The following is a 25491-nucleotide window of genomic DNA, read 5'->3' on the forward strand; positions in this document are numbered from 1 at the left end:
GGGCTTTGGAGAGGGGAGGGAGCTCAACAAGGATGTGATACCTAACTTCTGAAGCTGCCAGGGAAAATGATCTGTGTTATCTGGAGATCAGCTGTAATTCCAGTAGAACATTTTGCCCTACTTGGAAGATAGCAACCCTCAGTTTGAGACAATCAGAAAAGAGTAATGTTTGGGAAATAAGATTCTCCCCCCTCCCCCCTTTCAGTGTACTCATTAAGCCCATAAACATCAATTTATGCTAACATATAAGATTATAAGAAGAGTTATCTACTCTACTCTCTTGGTTGTTGAGATATCTCATTAGCAAGGGGAAAGCCTTGACACAGGAAGTTTCACATATGGAATTCAGGTATATACCTACAATAAACATTCAAAGGTAGTTTAAACTGAAAGAATGAGCTTTCTAATGGAGCAAGGTCTAGGGTTGCCAATTCTAGGTAGGGAAATTCCTGGAGGTTTGGGGATGACACCTGGGGCTAGATTGTTTTGAGGATAGAGGTTTACAAGATTATGCATGGGATGGAGAAAGTAGAGAAAGAAGTACTTTTCTCCCTTTCTCACAATACAAGAACTCATGGGCATTCGATGAAATTGCTGAGCAGTCGGGTTAAAATGGATAAAAGGCCACTGTGTTGGACTGTATGGGCCATTGGCCTGATCCAACATGGCTTCTCTTATGTTCTTATGAGGAGGAGCCTGGCAGTTTCTCCAAGGAAACTGATTTGTATGTAACCCTAGCAGGGGCTTGACCCCAATTCTCCACTCTGTGCCTTTATTTCCTATACCACTTTCCTCCTCCAGTGTGAATTAAATAGAATGTTTATCAAGTGCTCTTTATATTCTGATAAACATCATTTTAACTTCACATCTAGAAGAAATTATTCTTGCATGCCCTGCCATCTTTCCTGCCATTCTCATTTGGTCTTATCTTTCTCATCTTTCAAAGGAACCAACATTCAGTTCTCAATATAATTACTAGTCAAAATGAGAATGCATTAATACTTTTGAGAGGTTGATCAAATATTTCTGTTTCTCTTGACATGGGCAAAAGTCTGAAATAAAGTTCAGTCCAATATCAGACCCAGAAATATTAATTTATAAGTCTATTTAATTTAATGGGCTTTCTTTATTTAAAAGCTGTTCTCCTAATTTGAAATAGTTGTTCCTTTTATCAAGGGGGGAAAAGAACTCCTGACAAAACAGAAACATATTAAGGAATAAAGATGGTGAAATAACAAATAGTTACCTTTCAGAGAAACTTATTCAATGCTGAAAGTCTTACTAGATCCATTCCCTTTTTGATTTGGGGTGTGTAGGTGTAGAAGAAAACATTTAATGAGCCTCTCTTTTGGTGTATTTAAATAAAAGAAACCCATATCCCTCCCAATTAAAATGTAGTTCTCGTTGAAATGTTCTGCTAAAGTCATATACTATGAATAAAACTCAGGGGAATGCAGACAATGAATGTGAAAATGTTATGTCTCCTAGGATATGGGTTTTGTTTGACTGTTCACCCAAACCCTTCTTCCCTCTGAGAAACTAATAATTTTTCTAAACAGGAATTAATGTCTTAAAGGGAAGAAAGTATGTTTTGAATCTTTTTTTTTGTACCAACCATCAGGGCTTTTTTTGAGCAGTAACACAATTTCAGATGGCTTGGTGTCAGGTGATGTGGCCTAATATGCAAAGGAGTTCCTGCTACAAAAAAAGTCCTGAATGAAATAAGGCCACTTTCTCACTAGCATTGCTCCACCCCCAGGCTTCTGTTTCCCCTAGCTCAAGAGATTGATTTCCTAACAGTTGCTTCATGGGCGCATTTTGACATGGGGCTCCCTCCAGTGGGCCAGGGGATCCTCCAGTTTGGAGGCCCTCCTCCTGTTTCAAGGTCATCACAAAGTAGGGGGGTGAGAACGAAAATGTCTGCTGGGCACTCTATTGTACCCTATGGAGACCAATTTCTATAGGGTATAATGGAGAATTGATCTGTGGGTATCTGGGGCTCTGGGAGGGGCTGTTTTTTGAGGTAGAGGCACCAAATTTGCAGCATACCATTCAGTGCCTCTCCTCAAAACACCTTCCAAGGTTCAAAAGGATTGGACCAGATGGTACAGTTCTTTGAGCCTCCAAAGAAGGTGCCCCTATCCTTCATTCAGATGTGTGGTCTGCCTAAATGTGGTTGCCAGGACTCCCTTTGGAATTCAATCATGCTTGTGACAACCTTGCTCCTGGCTCCAGCCTTAGTGCCTCCTGGCTCCACTCCCAAAGTCCCCAGATATTTTTTTGAATTGGACTTGGCAACCTTATTCCAGTTCACCACTGGTTTTGTGATGCTGTATTTTAAGAACTTTTAAGAGATGGCAAGACTGAACAGTGACATCTTGGAAATCAGTGAACTAAAATGGATGGGAATGGGTGGATTTAACTCAGAGGATCACTACATCTATAATTCTGGGCAAGAGTCCCATAGAAGAAATGGTGTGGCCTTTATAGTTAACAAAAGAGTGAGGAAGGCAGTAAAGGGATACAATCTCAAAAATGATAGAATGATCTCGGTCCATATCCAAGGCAAACCATTCAATAGCACAGTAATCCAAGTCTATGCCCCAACCACTGATGCAGAAGAGGCTGAAGTGGACCAGTTCTATGAAGATCTACAACACCTTCTAGAATTAACACCAAAAAAAGATGTCCTCCTCATCATAGGGGACTGGAATGCCAAAGTAGGAAGTCAAAAGGTAACAGGAACAACTGACAAGTTTGGCCTTGGAGAACAAAATGAAGCTGGGCAAAGGCTAGTAGTTTTGTCAAAAGAACAAACTGGTCATATAGAACACCCTCTTCCAACAACCTAAAAGACGACTCTACACATGGACATCACCTGATGGACAACACAGAAATCAGATTGATTATATACTCTGCAGTCAAAGATGGAGAAGCTCCTTACAGTCAGCTACTCATTGCAAAATTCAGGCTTAAACTGAAGAAAACTGGGGAACCATCAGGCCATTCAGGTTTGACCTTGATCACATCCCTTATGAATATACAGTGGAGGTGAAGAATAGGTTTAAGGAACCAGAGTTGATAGACAAAGTGCCTGAAGAACTATGGACGGAGGTTCTTGACATTGTACAGAAGGCAGCAATCAGTACCATCCCAAAGAAAAAGAAATGCAAGAAAGCAAAGTGGCTGTCTGATGAGGCTTTACAAATAGTTGAGGAAAGAAGGAAAGAAAAAGGCAAAGGTGAAAATGAAAGATTCACCCAACTGAATGCAGATTTCCAGAGAACAGCAAGGAGAGATAAGGAAGACTTCCTGAAAGAACAATGGATAACAATAGAGGAAAATAACAGAATAGGAAGGACAAGAGATCTCTTCAAGAAAACTGGAGAAATCAAGGGAACATTTTGTGCGAAGATGGCTATGATAAAGGACAAAAACGGTAGGGACCTAACAGAAGCAGAAGAGATCAGGAAGAGGTGGCAAGTCAGACGGGTGTTGGAAATGTAAAAAGCATGAAGGTTCTTTCTACCATATGTGGTGGACTTGTGAAAGAGCTAAAATGTTTTGGCAAATGATTCAGAAAGAGATTTCTAAGATTTTGGGATATGAATTTAACAAACTTGCAGAGACTTTTCTGCTGGGATTACAAGTGGAAAAATTTCCAAAAGAAGATAGAACTTAATATGGTACTTGCTCTCAGCTGCTAGGACATTGTATGCGCAGCTGTGGAAGCAGGAAAAAATACCAGAGAAATGGGATTGGATTATAAAAGTTATGTCATGGAGTGAAATGGACCAATTAACAAGAAAATTAAGAGACTATTATTTGGAGCTTTTTAAGTTGGACTGGAAGAAGTTCAGAAGATACGTAGAAAAAGAGTGGAAAATAAAAGGACATTGGACAATTTTTGATAATGGTTAAGTTTCTCTTTTTTAAAAAACAAAAGTATAATTTTTGTTTTTTTAATAGTTAAAGGTACTTTTAATATTTGGTTTTTTTAAGTAAATAACACTGGCAGGGGTCAAGTAACGGGGGGAGGGGTGGGGGAAAAGTAAGATTTGGGGTAGAAGAATTTCTCTTTTTTAAGTCTTTATAAGATGTAGATATAGTTTTGCTGCCATATGTTACTAATAAAAATTGTTTATTAAAAAAAAGGAAGAGGTGACAAGAATACACAGAAGAATTGTACAAAAAGGACCTCAATGTCCTTGACAACCATGACAGTGAAATCGCTAACCTTGAGCCAGACATCCTGGAGTGTGAAGTCAAATGGGCCTTAGAAAGCATTACTAATAACAAAGCTAGCAGAGATGAAGGTATCCCACTTGAGCTATTCAAAGTCCTAAAAGATCGTGCTATTAAAGTGATGCACTCATTATGTCAACAAATCTGAAAAATGCAACAGTGGCCACAGGATTGGAAAAGGTCAGTTTTCCAATCCCAAAGAAGGGTAATGCCTTCTTCACACAAGAAATTCAGTGTGGACCTCGTTATTTTTCTGCTATACTGCAAAGCAACTAGTGGAAAATTGATCACTTATATTCTTCCAGGGGGGAAAAAGGCCTATTTATGGCCTAAACAGTCTACAGAGTAGGCCATTTAAACCCCCTTATCCAGCATTATGAAGCAGATGAAAGAAGGCCCTTCCAATAGTCAAACAGAAGATCCCTGTCCCCAAATTCCTGCTTCATTCTGAAGGTGACTGACTAATCCCATTGTCCTAAGGGAAGGGTGTATGGGTCAGCAACCAGCAGAAAAGCCTGCATGGTGAAGGTGTGGTCAAAATATATGAGGCTGGATCACACCTCCAAATTAGCCACTTAAAATGCAACAACTCATTCCTTCCTTTTTTCTAGAAGGCCAAGGCAAACCAATCCCTGGCATTAGTGCCATGAATTCCACTTCTCATCTTGCTTTCTTATATGTGTGATGAAAAATTCTCATGTTACATTTGATATGTGCACAGCTGCATGTGTGACAGAAGCCACACTGTTTTCCTAGTAATGATCCCTAGTTTCATTAGTAAAGTGAATGTATATGTAGGATGAACATATCTTCATATGTTAATTCTACACATACATATTTGCGAACAGGCTATGAAGTTCCATGCACTGAATTATCCATCTCTGTTTTGGCCTGGTAGACTAACAGAGGGAGATGGGTGTGTCTTGGCAATAGGCTTCCCAACCCCCCCGCCCTGGCGGGGGACTCCAGAATTTATAGCCTCCTCCCCCGGTCTCCAAAAGTCCAGAAGCGGGGGGAGGGGGGGAACTTCATGCCACTCTCCGGAGAGAGCCTGCCTGATTCCCTGCACCCACCGAAGGCTCGGCACTGGAGTCCAGTCCTCACCCAGGCATGCTAAGCAAGAGCCGAAAAAGAAGGGAAGGGAGGGTGTGTGTGTGTGTGTCCTGTCCTGTTAGTAAAGAAGATTTGTAGAGGTGGTTGGTGTGTAAATAAACATTCCTTCCAGGCACAGAGAGAAGGAGATCTAGCAAACATTTTCTCGTCACACAAACCTGCTCTGTGCCTTCACTGCAGAACAGAAAGGCATGAGGTGTTCTTGATGAGATTTTGAATGATGCATGAACTGATAAACTGCCTTGCCCTCAACCTGTCAGCAGCAACTTCTGCAGAACTTTGCAGTAGAATACTTATTGAGAACTTTTGGGGTTGTTTTGCCTTTAAGAAGAAAAGCCTCTCTTCCAGAACAGGAAGTGCAGGCAAGGAGTAGTCTTCTGACGCTGTTTTGCTCTGCGACTAAGGTGCTTTCTAAAGCTTGATTTTAAATGATTTAAGGTATCGGTTTAGAGTGCTTAAGTTTTCGTTTTATGTGCTTCTCAGCCGGGCTGGGCTAAGCGCAGTCCCAGCCTTGTGTTCTTGTGGAGACTGTTTATTTTTTCATTGTCTTATCTGATTTATTGCCTCCTCTGCTTTTATTGCCTTTGGCTACCCCATGTTCAGCTTAACTTTGGTATATGCTGGCCCGGGTGTCTGGAACATTCTGAAGAAATTTGTCTTAATTTTTAAAACCTTGCTAAAACTTTGAACCCAGTGGCACCTTTAAGACCAACAAAGTTTAATTCAAGGTATATTTTTTCATATGCAAGCATATTTATTCAACTGATTTGCAGATTACAGAAGTCATTTTCACTTGAGAAAATGGGTGTTAAAACTAACCTATTTTTATTTGCTAGCATTGTTTTGCTGAGTTAATTATCCTGCTCTCCTTCCCCCCCCCCCTTAAGATATAGCAGGTTTTTTATCACAACAAACACACCAAACAAACCAATCCTATAACGACTGGGGGGAGGGATTTTCCAGGTAAAGATCAGATAGTTTGACAGGAATTGTATTTTTTGTGAAAAGGAAGCAATATAGTTTATTGCATTATGAATATGTTGGTTCTAGATGACTTTTAAACATATTTTTGAGCAATGTTTCCTCTAAGCTGAGTTAGTGTGAGCTAGTTCAGTTTTTAGTCTCCAGCTCACACATTTTGGTCTTAGCTCAGGAAAAATGGCCCCACATGAAACTAATTTATGCAGGAGCTCATGACTTCAATGCCAATAGCTCACAAAGTAGATTTTTTGCTCACATGACCCCACAGCTTAGAGGGAACATTGCTTCTGAGTCTCAGGTGTTCTAAATGCAGTACTGCAGATATTGTTTTGATATTGTGTTCTTTTCTAATCCCACTAAATGAAAAGATGAATAACTGATACTTGAAAGTATTTCCTGGAATTATGGCATATCTCCAGATTACAAAGTCAATTTCTGCTGGAGAAAATGGATGCTTTGGAGGGTGGACTTTGGGAGCATTGTAATCCACTGAGTTCCGTGTCCTCCCCAGGCTCCACCTCCAAGTCTCCAGGAATACCCCAACCTGGAGCTGGCAACCCTACTCCTGCCTCTGGTCAGTGACAGGTCCTGGCAACCCTAGAGCTATTCTATTACATGATGGTAACCAGAGCTGCTTATTAGGATTTTTGGTAGGGTTGATATATGCAAACCTCCACTCCCAATTGCTAGACATAGAGGAGGACATAATATGCTCTAGTGTGCATATAAGAATTTTCTCTGGTGTGAATTATCTTAAGCTTCCAAATTGCCAAGTTCCTGAAGCATAAAGAGCTACAAATTCTTTTTTGTGGCAAAGAGAATGCAATTGAGAAATACCTGACCACAGAATTACCAGAGGTATGATAGAGCTACTTAGGCTTGTAATTGTGTTTGACCTGAGAAGACAGCAGTAACTAAGTCTTACTAGGTTGGGAATGGCTTCCACTGTTTAAGAGGGAAGCCCATATCTGTTTTGAATTAAGTGACATTATTTAGCAAGCTTTCATCCAAATTTGTCAATTAGAATCTTATCATTTGAATTGAGTCTAGCACTAAAGTCTCTCTCCCCCCCCCCCCCTTTAGAATCAGGTGTGCTGGAGTATCTAATAAAAGTTCTTCAATAAAAAATTCAGATTAATTACAGCACCTTGCTATATCTGATCATTTTTGCTGGGGAGGGATATATACATTTAGTATTAGAAGAGACCCCATTTTGAAGTGTAGGAGGATAGCCATTGCCCATGGGTTTGAATTTTTTAGATGGACACATTCAATTTAAGTGATGTAGAAATTAGGATTCCTAAACCCCCATGAAGGGTTTTAGAGGTGGGGTTTGATGCAGTGTGCTGGAAGTGATATAGAGGAGTGAAGTTCAGGAAGTGACATCACTTGACCTTTGACTTGGAAGTGATGTCACTTCCTTGCTCCTGGCTCCACCCCCAAAGTCTCCTGGCTCCACCCCCAAAGTCCCCAGATATTTCTTAAATTGGACTTGGCAACCCTACTTGGCAACAAAAAACAAACACACATTTTCAGTCATTGAGATACCTGTGTATTAAGGATTTTAAAGCGAATACCAACCAGTTGTGTATGGGTATTTTATATATCTTAGTGCTATGTGATTATCAACTTTCCCTAATTCCACTCTTCAGCTTGTCAGTCTTCTTAAAAAGGAGCAAAATCAGAAGTCTGACAATTCTAGGGCAATGCAGGGGAAAAACATGGAATATTATGATAATTTCTCTTAATAGATACACTGAAACCAGGAAAACTTTTCATATCTTCTGTTGACACCTCTAAAATAATTTTAGAAGAGAGGGCTTGAATCAAGGAAACTGACATGTACTGCATTTTGAGGCTTGGTGCTAATACTGCATATAGGAATAATTACATATTTATTTGTTTGCTTTACCTTTATTGGTATACATAAAGAGATAAGACCATTAATACAGATTGGAATGCTTCTTCAGTTTAGAAATACAATAAGTCACCCTGTAAGCGATCTAACCTTGAGATCCCTGATCATCATAGCAACGCAAAGATACCTAACTACTGATTATGTAATATGGGGACGCGAGTCAGATAATATAGCAATAACATATTACCCAAAGGAGGCAGTCTCCTTTTAATTTGGGGGAATTAGTGAAGGACAGAGTTTGTGGGAGGGGATGGCTAGTGAAATATCCACCAGCATTTATGGGGATCATTCCCTTAGAGAACTCTTGAAATGAGTCAGTCCAAGTGAAATAGATAAATGAAAAAGAAGAAGAGGAAAACATACACAAGAGAACACAGAGATGCAAACATACAAGGTTAACAATGATTAAAAGGAAGCAGCAAATATAATCATTAGGGTGGGTGATATTTGTCTATCTAGATGTAAGTGAGGTCTGTTGAAGATGAAATGACATGTGTTTTGGTCATGAGGTCTGCATCCAGGAGAACATACACATATCTCTGGTCAGCCTAGTAATAGTAAAATTTTTCCCCTGTTGCAGGATGATGTGGGTACTCCAAAACAATACTCTTGAAAACTTTATGGTGATTAACAATGATTTGGGCAAAGTTCTGATTGCTTCATCAAGAGGGCAAAGCTATGGCTGCTGCTGAGTGTTTGGTTAAACTATTCCAAATGCTACTTGATGACATGGTCATTATTTTGGTTGGGAAAACTATCCGCGTTGCTGGTCAGGCAAAGGTGGGAAGGTGAGATGCGGTAATGAGGCTGATGAGATGGGATTAAATCCAGGTGGATGAGGTTAGTTCTGGGATGAGGCAGCCAGGCTTTGGAAGTCCTTTATAATCCATTTATGCTTACCTTAGGGTGGGGAGGAGGTTGCAGCAGAGTCAGACATCTTGACATTACACCTTCAAGAATCACCGCACAGACATGCTATGAGGTCTGTCAGCATAGAATCAATTTTGTGTACCTTTTGATCAGGCTGAATGGTATGTGTGACTCTGGGCTGCAATTAAAAGAAGGGTTTTTGCATGCAAACTACCCCTCAAGAGGAGAGGGTCTGCCTGCTTACAAACAGAATAATTATACAGGAATAATAGAGTGATCATTGAATTTATTTCATAGGGAAAATATTTGGTTTAGGGTTCTCATAACTTAAAACACACAGTACATGCTTGATATATTTCAGCTCAGCTGTGTCAGTATTTTAAAAATGTTGCTTTGGAATCAATGTACTTGAGATAAATAACAATACATATGTTTCTAAAATTCCTTAGCTTTATGGAATGAATTTCTTATGCATAATCCTCCCAGTAATATTTCGTAAAGCATCTCTGACCTCCTGGTTTCTTAGGCTATATATGAAAGGGTTGACCAGAGGGGGCAGCACTATATATAGGAGAGAAGAAAATTTTCCTGTACCTGTCTCTCCTTCAGTCTTTGGCAGCATATACACAACAATTAGAGACCCATAAAAAATAGAAATGACAGTTAAGTGAGAGGAACAGGTAGAAAAGACCTTTTGTCTCCCAGTAGTGGATGGAATTTTGAAGATGGCACTGATAACGTATACATAAGATATCACAATGAGAAGGAATGGACAAACAAGAAACATGGCATCCACAATATAACCCAACAGTTTCAGCACTGTAGTATCACTGCAAGAGAGCTCTAGGATTGGGAAATAGTCACAAAAGTAATGATCAATTACATTGGGGCCACAATAATTTAATTGCAACATCAGAAAGAGTAAGGGCAAAAAACAAATAAATCCATTCAACCAAGATGTAGCTGCTAACTGGACACAAGTTTGGGTCTTCATCATGGTTGCATAGTGTAATGGTTTGCAAATTGCCAAATACCTATCATAAGACATTGCACAGAGTAAACAGCTTTCTGAAAATATCAAACTACCACAGGTATACCACTGTGTTAAGCAACTGCTGAAAAAAATCATTTTGTTCCCAGTCAGCAGATCTGAGAGCATCCTCGGAAATATATTGGACGTATAACAAAACTCCAGGAAGGAGATGTTCCCCAAGAAGAAATACATGGGAGTATGCAGGCGCTGCTCAAAGATTACTAGGACCAATATAAGAATGTTTCCAGTTATGGCCACAATGTAAATCACTAGAAAGACCAGGAAAAGAAGAATATGAAAGTCAACCAAGTCTTGAAATCCAAGAAGGATGATTTCTGTTATCTTTGTTTCATTTCCTAACATCAGGATGTCCTGAGAGTCAGATCCTGTTGAAAAAAGTGAAATACAAAATAAAAAGATTAATTTTGTGGAGTATTTTCTGTGTTGTATGTATGTGAGTCTGCATGTATGCCTGAAAGTTCTGCCTACTTCTGGTCTCCATGATGAGTTTCAATCTAGTTGAGAAAAGGAAGCCTTGAAAGTTTTAAAAACTTTAAATCTGTCTCCCCAGCCCTTTTAGACCTTCAGGTAGAGTGGGATAAATTATTAATTAAACAGAGAGAGGTTGGTAATGAAAGGCAAATGGACAACCTCAGATCTTCAGGCTGTATTTCTCCCACAAACAAAAGATTAATTTCTGTGCCTGCCAGATACTTATACCTCCTTGAACCTCATAACACCAGAAGGGCATTCACACTAGCAAGAAATTTATCATCTCTCTGCAATGTTAGAAGGGAAGAATAAAGCAATTCTTATTCTAGGAGACTATGTTCAGGCCTCGGATTCAGCAGGAGCTCACAGGAGCGCAGCTTTTGAACCTTTCTGAGGGTTCCCCCTCCTCCTTCCCACTTTGCCCATTGAATAGTAGGTGCAGCTGCATACCAATCTGTGGATGTGCTCCACCACCTATTTTTCTACAAAACGACCCCTGACCATGTTTATGTCCATTACAAGAAACTGACACATTAGAACTTATATTTTTCAATTGTCCATATTATAGGAGAATAAGAGTGGAAACACAACGATAGATTGGGCTAGATTTCTATTGACGCAATGATAGAAAGATTCCCAGATAGATTAAACAAAACTGTGTTGGAATATTTACTTTCAGATAACAATCATGAGACAACATGTCAGGTTTACAAACATCCAAAACTTCAGATAGTGGTTTGAGCAAGGTCTGATTTTTATGTAGACAATTTAGGATTTTGTATTTTATATTGTATGATACTATTATATATAACTTGCTTAGATTTTAATACTAAAGTTGAGATGTCTAATTTTAATAGATTTCTTAATATGACTTTCCCTGGTTGTAAGGACTATGCTGGTTGTTGACTGCATTATTAATGATTGATTGAATGATTGATTGATTGACTTCTGGTGATCACTATTGGGACATAAAGGACATTTAAAGAAATAGCTTGATCCACCCTACCTCTGCCTCCCGCTCCAGGTACTCCAAGGAGGTCTCCCATTCAGTAACTTCCACGGGTTGGCTCTGCTTAACTTTCAAGATCTGACAAAACTAAGCTTGCCTGGGCTATCCAGGTCAGAGCAAAAAGATTAATACTTTTGATCAGGGCTTTACTTTTGATTAATACTTTTGATCAAGCCAACCAGAACTGCCACCAAGCCAGCCAGAACTGCATTCCTGTGCGTTCCTGCTTAGAAAACAACAACAAAAAAGCCCCTCTGCTTTTGATAAAGAAACCAAGGCATCAATCTAATGACCTCCCTTTCCTGAACAAAGAGCTTTTCCCTGCTCAAAAGTTTCTTGTTGCATCTGAGGAAGCTTCATCCATTCAGTGGTGCAATAATATCCTTTATGGCAGGGGTCCCCAACCCCCAGTCTATGGAGCAGTACTGGTCCATGGCCTGTTAGCAATCAGGCCATGAGTGTATCATTATTTCATTATATATTACAATGTAGTAGTAATAATAAGAAAGACATTGGTCTCCACTCTGAATTTTAGATTCTGCCCTCCACTCTGAATTTCAGAGTCTCAGAGCAGCTCAGAATCTCCTTTACCGTTCTTTCCCACAACAGACACCCTGTGAGGTGGGTGGGGCTGAGAAAGCTCTCCCAGAAGCTGCTTTTCAAGGACAACTCTGCAAGAGCCATGGCTGACTCAAGCAGCTGCAAGTGGAGGCGTGGAGAATCAAACCTGGTTCTCCCTGGTAAGAGTCCGCACACTTTACCACCACACCAAACTAATAAAAATAAAGTGCACAATTGTATCATTGAAACCGCCCCCCCCCCCGGTCCATGGAAAAATTGTCTTCCATAAAACCGATCTCTGGTGCCAAAAAGGTTGGGGACCGCTGCTTTAAGGCATAGGTTGACTTAATAGTCTTATCAGGGTTTCATAGTGACGCATCCTTCAAATAAAAAGATGCATCCTCTTCTTGGGTCCTCCATGCTGATCCTATGAACAAAGGTGTTTCCCTTCTTTCCCTGAGTTTCACCCACTATTCATTCAGACTATCCATCAAGACTATTCGTTCAGTGGGAGAGAGACACTCAATCTATTTTTTTTATCTCACATGAACGTATAATAATAATAATAATAAAAAAAATAAATTTTATTTATACCCCGCCCTCCCCGCCGAGACAGGCTCAGGGCGGCTTACAGGACATGGCAAAAGCCATATTAAAACAATAAAACAAGATTATATAGTTCAATACAGTTAACAATTAAATATTTAAATAATCTAAAAACAGTCTAAAAATATAATCTAATAGTGCTACTATCTCAGTTATGTTAACGTTAATGATTGCGTGATGTTTATTCCAAGCTCCATCTTAGAAGGCTAGCTGGAAGAGGGCGGTTTTGCAGGCCCTACGGAATTGGCCAAGATCCCGCAGGGCCCGCACCTCTTCCAGCAGCTGTTTCCACCATTGGGGTGCTTTTATAGAGAAGGCCTGTTCTCTAGTTGTTTTTAGTCTGGCCTCTTTTGGCCCAGGTACTTTCAGAAGGTTTTGTGAACTGGATCGTAGTGCTCTCTGGGGAACATATGGAGAGAGGCGGTCCCTAAGGTAGGCAGGTCCTCAGCCATATAGGGCTTTAAAGGTAATAACCAGCACCTTGTAACGAACTCGGTAAACAATTGGCAGCCAATGCAGCTACCGCAGCCTAGGCTGCACATGTTCCCACCGAGGTAGGCCCAATAGCAGTCTGGCTGCTACATTCTGCACTAGCTGCAGTTTCCGAGTTCGGCACAGGGGCAGCCCCATGTAGAGGGTATTACAGTAATCTCGAGGTGACCATTGCATGGATCACTGTTGCCAGGTCATTGCGTTCCAGGAAGGGAGCCAACTGCCTCGCCCGCCTAAGATGAAAGAAGGCGGATTTGGCAGTGGCTGCTATCTGGGCCTCCATTGTCAAGGAAGACTCCAGTAGCACTCCCAAGCTCCTGACCCTGTGCACTGGTACCAGTGATGCACCATCAAAAGCTGGAAGGGAGATCCCTCCCTCCGGACCACCGCGCCCTAGGCAAAGGACCTCTGTCTTCGCTGGATTCAATTTCAGCCCACTCGACCTAATCCAATCTGCCACAGCTTGCAACGCCCGGTCCAAGTTTATAGGGACATCGGCAGCCTGGCCGCCCATCAGTTAGATAGACCTGGGTGTCATCCGCATACTGGTGACAACCCAGCCCGTACCTCCGGGCAATCTGGGCAAGGGGGCGCATGTAGATGTTAATTAACATCGGGGAGAGAACTGCCCCCTGAGGCACCCCACAGTTAAGTAGGTGTCTCTGGGACAGCTCTCCCCCAATTAATTAAAGATGCTTTTGGTAGAGATTATGTACAAACATTCATTGCAGATAGCTGCAGAGGCACATAGTGGGTGGTCCTGATTCATTTGATTCATTTGGCCTTTACTCCTTGCATCTGTTGCATTGTTGGTAATGCTGAAAAATCCAGAAACATGTAAATGCTTTTTCTACCTCACCAATGACAATTGTTCTTACAATGGTTATTTCATGCATAATGAGTTCATAGCATATTCTTATTGTCAAGCCTTCATGATATAGAACACTTGAAATCATAAACACTGGAATCCTAATAAGCATAAGAAATCCTAAATTCTTAAGAAGTTTGGAGGGAGGACCTTCCTAGTCCCAACTAAGGAATTAGATTGAAAATGATCAATTAAATATCCCTAACCTTGATTGCCCAGACAATCCAGTCAGATCTCAAAAGCTAAACAGGATCATCCCTGAATAATATTTGGATGGATACCACCAAAGGAATAGGAGGGTTGCTACACAGAGGAAAGCAATTGCATACCACTTCTGAACATCTCTTGCCTTGAAAATCCTACATGGTCACCATTAATCAGCTGTGACTCATCAGCACATTCCACCACTATATGGAAAACCTGGAAGGTAGCTGGTCAAATTCTACCAACTGTTTTGCTCTTGAAAAAAAGAAAATATGTAATTGGGCATTATATTAGGTGAGATTGAGCAAACAAACTGCCCAAACCCATTCGGAAATACCTTGTCTCTGTAGTTCTACAGCTCTAAAATGTAGGTTGTCTTTCTGTTCTTCATTTTAATTTATGGCTGTAGAAGTGATGTAAGTTGGGGGAGCAACAGTGGGAGGGCTTCCGATGTCCTGGTCCCACTAGTGGACTCCTGATGGTACCTGTTTTGTGTTATTTTTTGCCACTGTGTGACAGAGTGTTGGATGATGGGCCTGATCCAACATGGTTTTTCTTATGCAAATGTCAAGACAGTGTGCGTTTGCAATAAAAAAGGCCAACGCCATGCTGGGAATTATTAGGAAGGGAATTGAAAACAAATCAGCCAGTATCATAATGCCCCTGTATAAATCGATGGTGCGGTCTCATTTGGAGTACTGTGTGCAGTTCTGGTCGCCGCACCTCAAAAAGGATATTATAGCATTGGAGAAAGTCCAGAGAAGGGCAACTAGAATAATTAAAGGGCTGGAGCACTTTCCCTATGAAGAAAGGTTGAAATGCTTGGGACTCTAGCTTGGAGAAACGTCGACTGCGGGGTGACATGATAGAGGTTTACAAGATAATGCATGGGATGGAGAAAGTAGAGAAAGAAGTACTTTTCTCCCTTTCTCACAATACAAGAACTCGTGGGCATTCGATGAAATTGCTGAGCAGACAGGTTAAAACGGATAAAAGGAAGTACTTCTTCACCAAAGGATGATTAACATGTGGAATTCACTGCCACAGGAGGTGGTGGCAGCCACAAGTATAGCCACCTTCAAGAGGGGTTTAGATAAAAATATGGAGCACAGGTCCATCAGTGGCTATTAGCCACAGTGTATGTGTGTATATAAAATTTTTTGCCACTGTGTGACACAGAGTGTTGGACTTGATGGGCCGTTGGCCTGATCCAACATGGCTTCTCTTATGTTCTTATGGTCTTATGTTCTTAAGTTATTGAAGCAGATTGTTAGTATAAGTACAAATTATTCTAACCCTTCAGTAACCCACATGGCCAAGGTAACCTGGGGATGATTATGGTGCAGTAGTTAGGGTGGCAAAACAGGGGCTGGAAAAATAAAGTTCAAATCCACACTCAGCCATGAAACTCACGCAGTAAACACCAGTTAAACTGAGGTCACTGTGAGTATAAAAAGGAGGGGTGGAATTCCATATACAGTACTCAGAGCTCCTTGGAGGAAGTTATGATTAAAAATGACCTCAAAATGTTCATTCTGGGGAAGTTTGGTTATCTCCATGATTCAGAATTATCATATATCCTTACCAAAACCCTCAATCTGATTATGCTGGGTCTGGTTTGCCCTGTTCAGATAGCTGACTCCATGCCTAAACTGATATTTCACCTTAGTCTAGCATAAATTACTAATTCATCCATTCTTTCTAATATCAATGGACTGAAATCACCTGCTTTCTCGCTGACATTTGTGCAATGCAAGCAAGACACAGCTCTTTCCCTATCTGAAGGGGATACAGACTTTGTTGTTTGCATTTAATAAAAATCAACACTGAGCCTAAATATTATTTCCAAAGAGGTCATATTAATGTACATCTATTTCAAGCATCCAGGATTCTTTCATGCATAAATTAATCCCACAGAATGATTTTTCAGCATCATCTTGTTTTAAATACCAGTCTCTTATTTATAAATGGTTCCTTCTTTTAACTAGACAGAATTGACAAGACAAAGGTACATTAAACAGAGAAATATTAAGCAAGGCACACTAAGAGGAGAAATACATTTGCTTTTCAGAAGAGATTACTCAATGCTGAGACTATGTATCAACCCAGTTCTTCTCACCTCAGTTCCTTGACTCACAAATGCCTCAAACAGTGTGCGAGTTTTGATGTCATACATAGCATGTTCTATGGAGTATGTTTCATTTCGATAGCAGTGACTTTTCTCACACTGTATTTAAGCTCAAGCAATCAACAATACATTTATACTTAGTGTATGAGTTTTTATATCCTCTGTACTAGCTTTTAAGATAAGGAAACAATAATATTTCTATCTTTTTTTCTAATTAGTTGATGCAAATAAATAAATCCTGAACCATTAACAGAGCAAAATACCCTTGAGGGACAAAAAACTGTGAGAGCATATGAGTCATTGGGAACAGTTTATTTTTTTAAAAAAGCTTAAGACACAACTGTTCAGCCATCTGGGATATAATGTCTTTTTAAAAAACAAACTCAGCATCTACCTAACAATGCTTCTTGAATTATAATTGTCATAATAAAACCTTGCTCCCATCTTACTTTCTAAATTACTTTCTCCTATGTGACCACAGTGCAATGATGATGATTTCCATCTGTCTGCTTCATATGTTTTGGTTATTTCCCCATTTTTAAGGGTGAAACTATTAGAAAGCTGGTCAAATCTTAGAGTTCTGCAGAATCCTTGCAGGGTTTTGAACAATGGAGGCCAGAAGCTAATTAGCTCTGGCACCTCTTTTTCTACAAAATGATCACTGTACAGGATAATAACTCTGCTATGAGAACAAAATTAAGAAGGATTCCAGCATCTTTCTGGATGAAGCAGTCTGTTTATCCCATTCCTTATCTTTGCCAGCTAAGCACTACAATACTGTACACAGCCCTACTAGCCCTACTAGTAGAGTGACAGATGAAAAAGACAAAAAAATTATAGATCATTATTCACAACTGGCTCCTTGCCATACAATGCATTCAATGTGTGTATCCATGCCAAGGCAGCATTTTTCTTGCAAAACTACTCATCTGGCAGCCCCCCGAAAATTATGCTCACTTTTCTGGAAACCAGACTCTGAAACGTCATTGTGAGAACTCCCATCCCCATGGTCAGATGTTGCATCTGACCCCTGTTTTTTTTTAATATAAATCCTTTTTGTATCCAGTAAGATTTCTTCTGAAAAAAAGGCAGAAGGTCCTCTCTAACCACCCCATAAGACTGTGCTGGGGGTCATGGGACTTGAATGGAGAAAAGTCATATGGGGCACTGGCTGTATTAACAAAGGAAAATTAGGTGCAATGTCATGAAAAGAGCTGGCTATAGTAATCCCTGTGATTCTATAGGAATAACATGTTACCCAAAGGGGACAGAGCTTGCGAGAGGGAATGACTAGCAAAATCTCCACCAGCATTTATGGGAACTTTCCCCTTAGAGAACGCTTGAAATGAGCTAGTCCAAGTTTATTTTCTATTTAATTAATGTTTATATTTATGTTTATTTCAATTTATACCCCGCCCTCCCCGCCGAGGCAGGCTCAGGGCGGTTTACATCAAAATCATAGTATACTATGATCACAATCATAAAATCAATAAAACCATAAAGCAATATAAGTTAAAACAATATACAATTGGTGCTAACAAATTAGATGTTACTCATTCTCAGGACGACAGTTGTTCCAGAATTTTCCTACAGTCGACTGAAGACGTGCCAGAAGAGAACGGTCTTACAGGCCTTGTGGAACTGAGCAAGGTTCTGCAAGGCCCTAACCTCTTCTGGCAATTGATTCCACCAAGAGGGGGCTGCCACTGAGAAGGCCTGATCCCTAGTGGTCGACAGTCTCGCCTCCTTCAACCCAGGGATCACTAGGAGATGTTGAAATCCAGATCTTAGCACTCTCTGGGGAACGTGTGGGGACAGACGGTCCCTCAGGTAAATGTGTCCTTGGCCATATAAGGCTTTAAAGGTAATAACCAGCACCTTGTAACGAATCTGGTACACTATTGGTAGCCAGTGCAGTTCCTGCAGCACTGGCTGTATGTGCTCCCTGTCAAGCAATGTTCATTATAAACTGAATGATTAATGTTTCTTTATTATAGTTATCAGAATGTAGAAATGTTACTAACCCTGAATTCTGAATTGAGCTATGCACATCAAAGTAATAGAACTCCCCCCCTCCCTTTTCTCGTCTCTACTAACAAATGCAAGAATGTGCCCTTTGAAGTACAAACCCCCAAGGACAGACTCTGAGGCTAGCAAGGCCATTCCGGACGCTATAGAGATAAGGAAGTAACTGTGGTGTGAAGATTCACACATGAACCCTAGAATGTTTTGAGAATAGAGCTTTGTTTATAGGATCTTTGATGTGCCATCTTTAAGTATGCATTTCACTGCTAGTATGTATCAGTTCCAATACCTCGCTTGGATGGGTTACTTGGATTATCAATAAAGCCAACTTTGTTTCATTAAATCAAAGACTGGTTACTTTGGAATCTCATGAACTCCCTTGCTTGACATTTTGGAACTGATCCATACTAAAGGTTTATCTGAACTAGCGACTTTTAAGCCAGATGGCCGAAAAAGCGCTAGACGACAGAGAGCCTACCCAACTAACCGAAGGAGCAGAACCAAAGTCTCCCCCCTGGCACTCCCTCGGAGCTCAAAGGGTCAGAGGATCCGGGTCCCCCCTGCATGTGCAGCAATTATTCATCACCCTGCGGAAGTGGGAGCCACGAGTATCCACAGCCCTGATGGACGAGGCCCCAGTGTGCCGTGAAACCCTCCTAACCCGGCCGGGAAAAGGGGGTAAGTGGGGGAACCCTGGAGATGATGAAAGAGGAAACCCGGGGCCCGATGATGATCGCCACGGAGGATCGGAATCCGAGGAGAACAGGAGTCCCCCCAAAGAGACGGACATCCTAAAGACCGTCAGGGGTGAGATGACCACGATGGCCTGAGAACTACGGGATGAGATGCAAGCAAACGCCACCCTCATGGCGCGAGAGGTACAGAAGCAGATCGACTGACTACTGCTATGTGACTTTGGAAGAGCCCCACCAGCCTCGCCGCAACCACCTGCACCACCAGCACGCCCACCACAATCGCTGGCACCACCAGTATGCCCAGCAGTGCCTGCTCAGCCAGCGGCCCCAGTGATCCCAGCCCCACCACTGGCTCCAGCGGCCTCAAGGGCCCCAGTTCCAGCTCCAGCCTTATGGGGGCCCTGGGACTACGGAAGGGGCTGTGAGTTGGATGCAATGTTCGATGGGGACCTTGAAGAGGTGGAATATTTCACGATACAAGCCAATAGTTACATGCACTATTGGGGGAACACGTTCCCAGATGACTTCAGTCGAGTGGATTACCTGGGGTCAAAGCTAAAGGGGGCAGCGAGGCAATGGTACGTGAGCCTCTGTGAGACACGGAGCCCTGAACTCAACACGGTGGCCGGGTTCCTGCAAGCACTACTGGCGCAATACAAGGACCCCCTGCAAGAGACGTGGGCCATCACCGCCCTGAGACACATGCAACAGGGGCTGAAGTCAGTACGAAAATACACAGCTGACTTCAGAGCCCAGTGCGCCAAGATCCGGGGTTAGAGCGAAATGATGAAGGTCGAGGTGTACCAGCGTGGGCTAAATGCCAGCCTACTGGATCGGGCCCTGCAACAAGCATGCCCGGTCACTCTAGTAGGGTGGGTGCAACTAGCTGGTGAGGTGGAGACCAACATGAAGAGAGTCGCCCTCCAATGCTAACTGCAGCAAGGGGGTAAGGGGGGATGTGAGGCTCGGTTGGGGGCTAAAGCAGAGGGAAAGAAGGGCTCGGCTTCGGGAGGGGCCCCCCAAACCCCTCCAGTGCATAAGTGTTTCTGCTACGGCGACTTGGGCCACTTGGCTGCCAACTGCCCGGAGAGACCTCAAGTCCCCACCCCCCTCTTACTCTGAAGCCAGCAGCAACGGGACCAAAGAAGACACCGCCAGGCCCAAGGAGTCGGTTTGGGGGAGCACCGCAACATCGATGGTGGTAGATGAGGATACTATAATTTTGGACGACCTGAGTGAAGAATCATGGGAAGCCATGCCGGCGGAAAACGAGAGCGACCTGCACTGAGGTGTGCTGGGAGGCAGGTCGTGGATCTTATGGCATCATTACGGGTGAGAATAATGGGATCCCTGTTTTTCGTTCCATTGACTTTGTTAAATCAGAAGCTCAAACGCTTCCTCCATGCCCGGGCCCTTATCGACTCAGGGTGTACAAAGGAGATCATCACTCCAAAATTAGTAGATGTTTTGGGGTTGGTACGGAAACCCCTTCCTCGCCCGATCCAGTTCAAGCAGATGGACGGGTCGGTGATGAGAGGGGAACCGTGCGTGGAAGAAGCGCAGAGTGTGCCAGTAGGGATAGAGGACAATTGGGACATAGAAGTGTTTGTGATCGCCCCCTCGTCCTCCTTCGACATAGTATTGGGAGTCGGATGGCTGGCTAAGCACCAACCGGACATACAGTGGATCAAACTATAGACTTTACCGATAGAAGGTGTAAACACCACCATTGGCTGGAAAGCTGGGGACCTACCCCCCCCCCCCAAAAAAAATGAGAAAATGTGTGTGTCAGTGGAGGAGGTTTGGTCCATCCCTCGGGAGCACCGAGACTTCCGCAGAGTGTTTAGTGAGGAGGCCAACAAACTTCCCCCCCACCGGAACATGGACTGTGCGATTGAACTAATCGCCGGTCAGACACTGCCCAAAGCCAAGCTGTACTCAGTGGGGTCGGCCGAGAAAGCGGAGCTGCGGAAGTTTATAGACAAAAACCTAAAACGAGGTTTCATTAGGCCGGCCACCGCTCCGCACGCCACCCCAGTACTCTTCCGGAAGAAGAAGGACAGAAGTCTTAGACTTTGCACTGACTTCCGCGGGATAAATGGGATTTCAATGTCCAATGCCTACCCCATTCCCTTGATCAAAGATCTGCGGCGCACAGTGTCCAAGGGGTCCATATTCACCAAGCTGGATCTGAGGGATGCCTACTTTAGAGTACGGATCAAGGAGGGAGACGAGTGGAAACGGCATTTAACACTCCGACGGGGCAGTTCGAGTATCTGGTGATGCCATTCGAACTACAAGGGGCCCTGGGGGTGTTTATGAACTTTATCAATGAGGTGCTGAGAGAGTACCTGTACAAAGGGGTGGTGGTGTACCTGGATGACATCATTATTTATTCAAAAGATATAACCTCTCACATCCAGTTAATGAGGAAAGTGCTCACCACACTGTATGAACACAAACTGTATGCAAAATTGTCTAGGTGTGAGTTCCATCAGACGGAACTTGACTATTTGGGCTTCCAAGTGTCGGGGAAGGGTTTAGCCATGGACCCTGCCAAAATCCAAGCAGTGCTAGACTGGAACCCCCGAGGACACATAGACAGCTACAATCATTCCTCGAGTTCACCAATTTTTATAGGACCTTCATTCAGGGGTTCGCCCAAGTAATGCTACCACTAATGGACTTACTAAAGACCAAGGGGAAGGCACCTGAGGCGAAAACCCCCGGGGCAAAGCTAACATGGACTCGAGACTGTCAAAAGGCATTTGAAAAACTTAAGAAGTTATTCACAAGTGAGCTGGTATTAACCCACCCTGATGAACTTAAACCCTTCGTGGTGCAATGTGATGCGTCCGATATGGCTGTCGGTGCCATATTAATGCAGAGAGATGAGGAGGGGAGGTTAAGACCCTGTGCCTATATTTCTAAAAAGTTTTCCCAGGAGCAGCGCAATTGGTCGGTGTGGGACAAAGAAGCATTTGCAGCAACTTTTGCGTTGAAAACCTGGCGGTCTTGGCTAGAGGGGGCAAGGGTGCCTTTCAAGATCTGGACTGACCATATTTATTTATTTATTTATTCTATAATTTATATCCCGCCCTTCCCACAGAGTGGCTCAGGGCGGCTCACAACAACGACAAAACAATAAAACAAGGTACAAAGTTAATACATTTAAAAGTCAAAACATTTAAAAAACCTAAAAACATTAAAATCTTAACATTAAAACTATCCAGTATATTTCACTAAAATCTGATAAGCTACATTTATCTAGTCGGCATAAGCTAACCGGAAGAGGGTTGTCTTACAGGCCCTGCGGAACTGAGTAAGATCCCGCAGGGCCCTCACCTCTTCCAGCAGCTGGTTCCACCATGTGGGGGCCATTATAGAAAAGGCCCTGTCTCTGGTTGTCTTGAGACGGACTTCCTTGGGCCCGGGGATGGTGAGAAGGTTTTGAGTCCCAGACCTCAGTACTCTCTGGGGAACGTGTGGGGAGAGACGGTCCTTCAGGTAGGCAGGTCCCAGGCCATATAGGGCTTTAAAGGTAATGACCAGCACCTTGTACCGGACTCGGTATGTTATTGGAAGCCAGTGCAGAGCCCGAAGGCCCGGCCAGATGTGCCCCCACCTTGGGAGGCCCAATAACAGCCGGGCCGCGGCGTTCTGCACGAGCTGCAATTTCCGGGTCCGGCACAGGGGCAGCCCCATGTAGAGGGCATTGCAGTAATCCAATCTCGAGGTGACCGTAGCATGGATCACTGTTGCTAGGTCGTCGCGGTCCAGGAAGGGGGCCAACTGCCTTGCCCGTCTAAGATGAAAGAACGCGGACTTGGCAGTGGTTGCTATCTGAGCCTCCATCTTTAGGGACGGCTCCAACAGCACCCCCAGGCTCTTGACCCTGTCCGCCGCCATCAGCGGCGCACCGTCAAAAGTCGGCAGGGGGATTTCCCCCCCCCCGGTCCACGACGGCCCAAACAGAGGACCTCTGTCTTCGCAGGATTCAGTCTCAGTCCACTCCGTCTGAGCCACTCAGCCACGGCCTGCAATGCCCGATCTAGTTTTTCTGGGGCGGAGACAGGTCGGTCGCCCATAAGTAGATAGAGCTGGGTGTCATCAGCATACTGGTGACACCCCAGCCCATGCCTTCGGGCAATCTGGGCAAGAGGTCGCATATAGATGTTAAATAACATCGGGGAGAGAACCGCTCCCTGGGGCACTCCACAATTAAGTGTGTGCCTCCGGGATAGCTCCCCCCCAATCGCGACCCTTTGTCCCCGACCTTCAAGGAAAGAGGAAAGCCACTGCAAGGCTAGCCCCTGAATCCCCGCGTCGGCGAGGCGGCAAGTCAGTAACCGATGGTCGACCGTATCGAACGCCGCCGATAGGTCCAACAACATCAGCACTGCCGAGCCACCCCGATCCAGATGCCATTGAAGGTCATCCACTAGGGCAACCAACACCGTCTCCGTCCCATGACCTGGGCGGAAGCCGGACTGGAGTGGGTCAAGGATGGAAGCGTCCTCCAGGAAAGTCTGTAGCTGCCTCGCCACTGCCCTCTCGATAAGTTTGCCTAGAAAAGGCAAATTTGAGACCGGCCTATAATGTGCCAATTGGGCCGGGTCTAAAGATGGTTTTTTTAGGAGGGGACGGACCATAAAAATCTGGAGGCACTAACTGGCTGCAGAAAACTAACAGAAAAACAAATTCGGTGGGCTGGGTTTTTTGCAAAGTTTGACTTTACTCTCAAGCACATCCCCAGCTCAAGGAACCTTTCGGCTGATGCACTATCTAGACTCCCTCAGCATGAGAGTCAAAGAGAGGAGGTGGTGGACTCTATCATTCCCCCCAGCATGGTGGCAGGTTCCATGACCACCCGATCAGGGAAAAAGCCCAAGGCGCCAGAACCGTGGGGAGGGGCACCGACTGATTGAAGAAATGGCGCGCAAGGGGGAGGAAAGACCAGACGGGCTGGAGAAGGGAACGGGAGGGTTTTGGTATCACGATGGGAAACTGTACGTCCCAAAAACCCTAAGACGGGAGGTGTTACAGCATCGTCACTGCAATAAACTTTCTGGGCACTTTGGATACGTGAAAACATTGCATTTAATCAATAGACAGTTCTGGTGGCCACATATGAAAAAAGACATTTCAGAGTTTGTAACTTCCTTCCCGGTGTGTATAATGGCAAATAAAAGGGCGGGGAGTCCCCGGACTCCTCCAACCCACTCCGACAGCGAAGCGCCCTTGGTTGGTAATTTCCATGGACTTCATAGTGGAGCTACCAGCCTCCCAGGGTAGGATGGTGATACTAGTGGTTGTAGACACAGTTTCCAAGCAAGCCCACTTCATTCCCTGTAAAAAATTACCCATCGCAAAGAAGTTGGCTTACTTGTTCTTCCAACATGGAGTTAAAGCCCACTCGTTCCCCGATAAGGTCATTAGTGACCGCGGACCGCAGTTTGTTGCCAACTAATGGCGGGAGTTTTGCAAACTAACTGGAATGGAACAGGGGCTGAGTTCTGCCTACCACCTGCAGACGGACGGACAGACGGAATGAATTAATGCTTTTCTGGAACAGTATTTGCGGTGCTATGTGAATTATCAACAATCCAATTGGGTAGAACTTTTACCATTTGCAGAGTGTGGGTACAACAACAGTCTTTACAGTTCCACCAAAACGACCCAATTTAAGATTGTGAATGGCTATGAAGGAAAGCCGTTCCCCCTCCTGCGCAACAACAACGAAACCCCTGCTATCACTTCCTGCCAACAGTGATGGAGGACGCTGGGAAAGGGGTGGGCAGTAATCCAAGACAATTTGGAAATGGCAAAAAGGGACTATAAAGCCCAATATGACCAAAAAGCACTACCCAAAGTAGGAAATTGAAAAGGGGAGTCCTATATTATTTGGTCCGCTGGAAGTACTTCCCTCCCAGCTGTGACGAATGGGTTAAATCAACGGACCTCAAAGCTCCTTTACTTTTTAAGAAGTTTAACCTACTGCACCCAGACAAACCCCGAGCAAGAGCTTGGGGGGGGGGGGGCAGTATGTCAAGCAATGTTCATTATAAACTGAATGATTGATGTTTCTTTATTATAGTTATCAGAATGTAGAAATGTTACTAACCCTGAATTCTGAACTGAGCTATGCACATCAAAGTAATAGAACTCCCCCCTCCCTTTTCTCGCCTCTACTAATAAATGCAAGAATGTGCCCTTTGAAGTACAAACCTTCGGGGACAGACTCTCAGGCT

At 43.4% G+C, this 25491-nt stretch overlaps 1 protein-coding gene across 1 annotated transcript; it reads right to left on the reverse strand.

The window, feature by feature from the left end:
- Window positions 1-9578: 9578 nt before the first annotated feature.
- Window positions 9579-10662, reverse strand: LOC132583541 (olfactory receptor 2AP1-like). Its single transcript, XM_060255168.1, has 2 exons — window positions 10650-10662; window positions 9579-10546 (listed from the first exon to the last, which is right to left on the reverse strand). Exons 1-2 carry the CDS (start codon window positions 10660-10662, stop codon window positions 9579-9581), a joined length of 981 nt encoding a protein of 326 aa, XP_060111151.1.
- Window positions 10663-25491: the final 14829 nt, after the last annotated feature.

The sequence above is a fragment of the Heteronotia binoei genome, chromosome 15 (assembly GCF_032191835.1).
Source record: "Heteronotia binoei isolate CCM8104 ecotype False Entrance Well chromosome 15, APGP_CSIRO_Hbin_v1, whole genome shotgun sequence".
Taxonomy (NCBI): domain Eukaryota; kingdom Metazoa; phylum Chordata; class Lepidosauria; order Squamata; family Gekkonidae; genus Heteronotia; species Heteronotia binoei.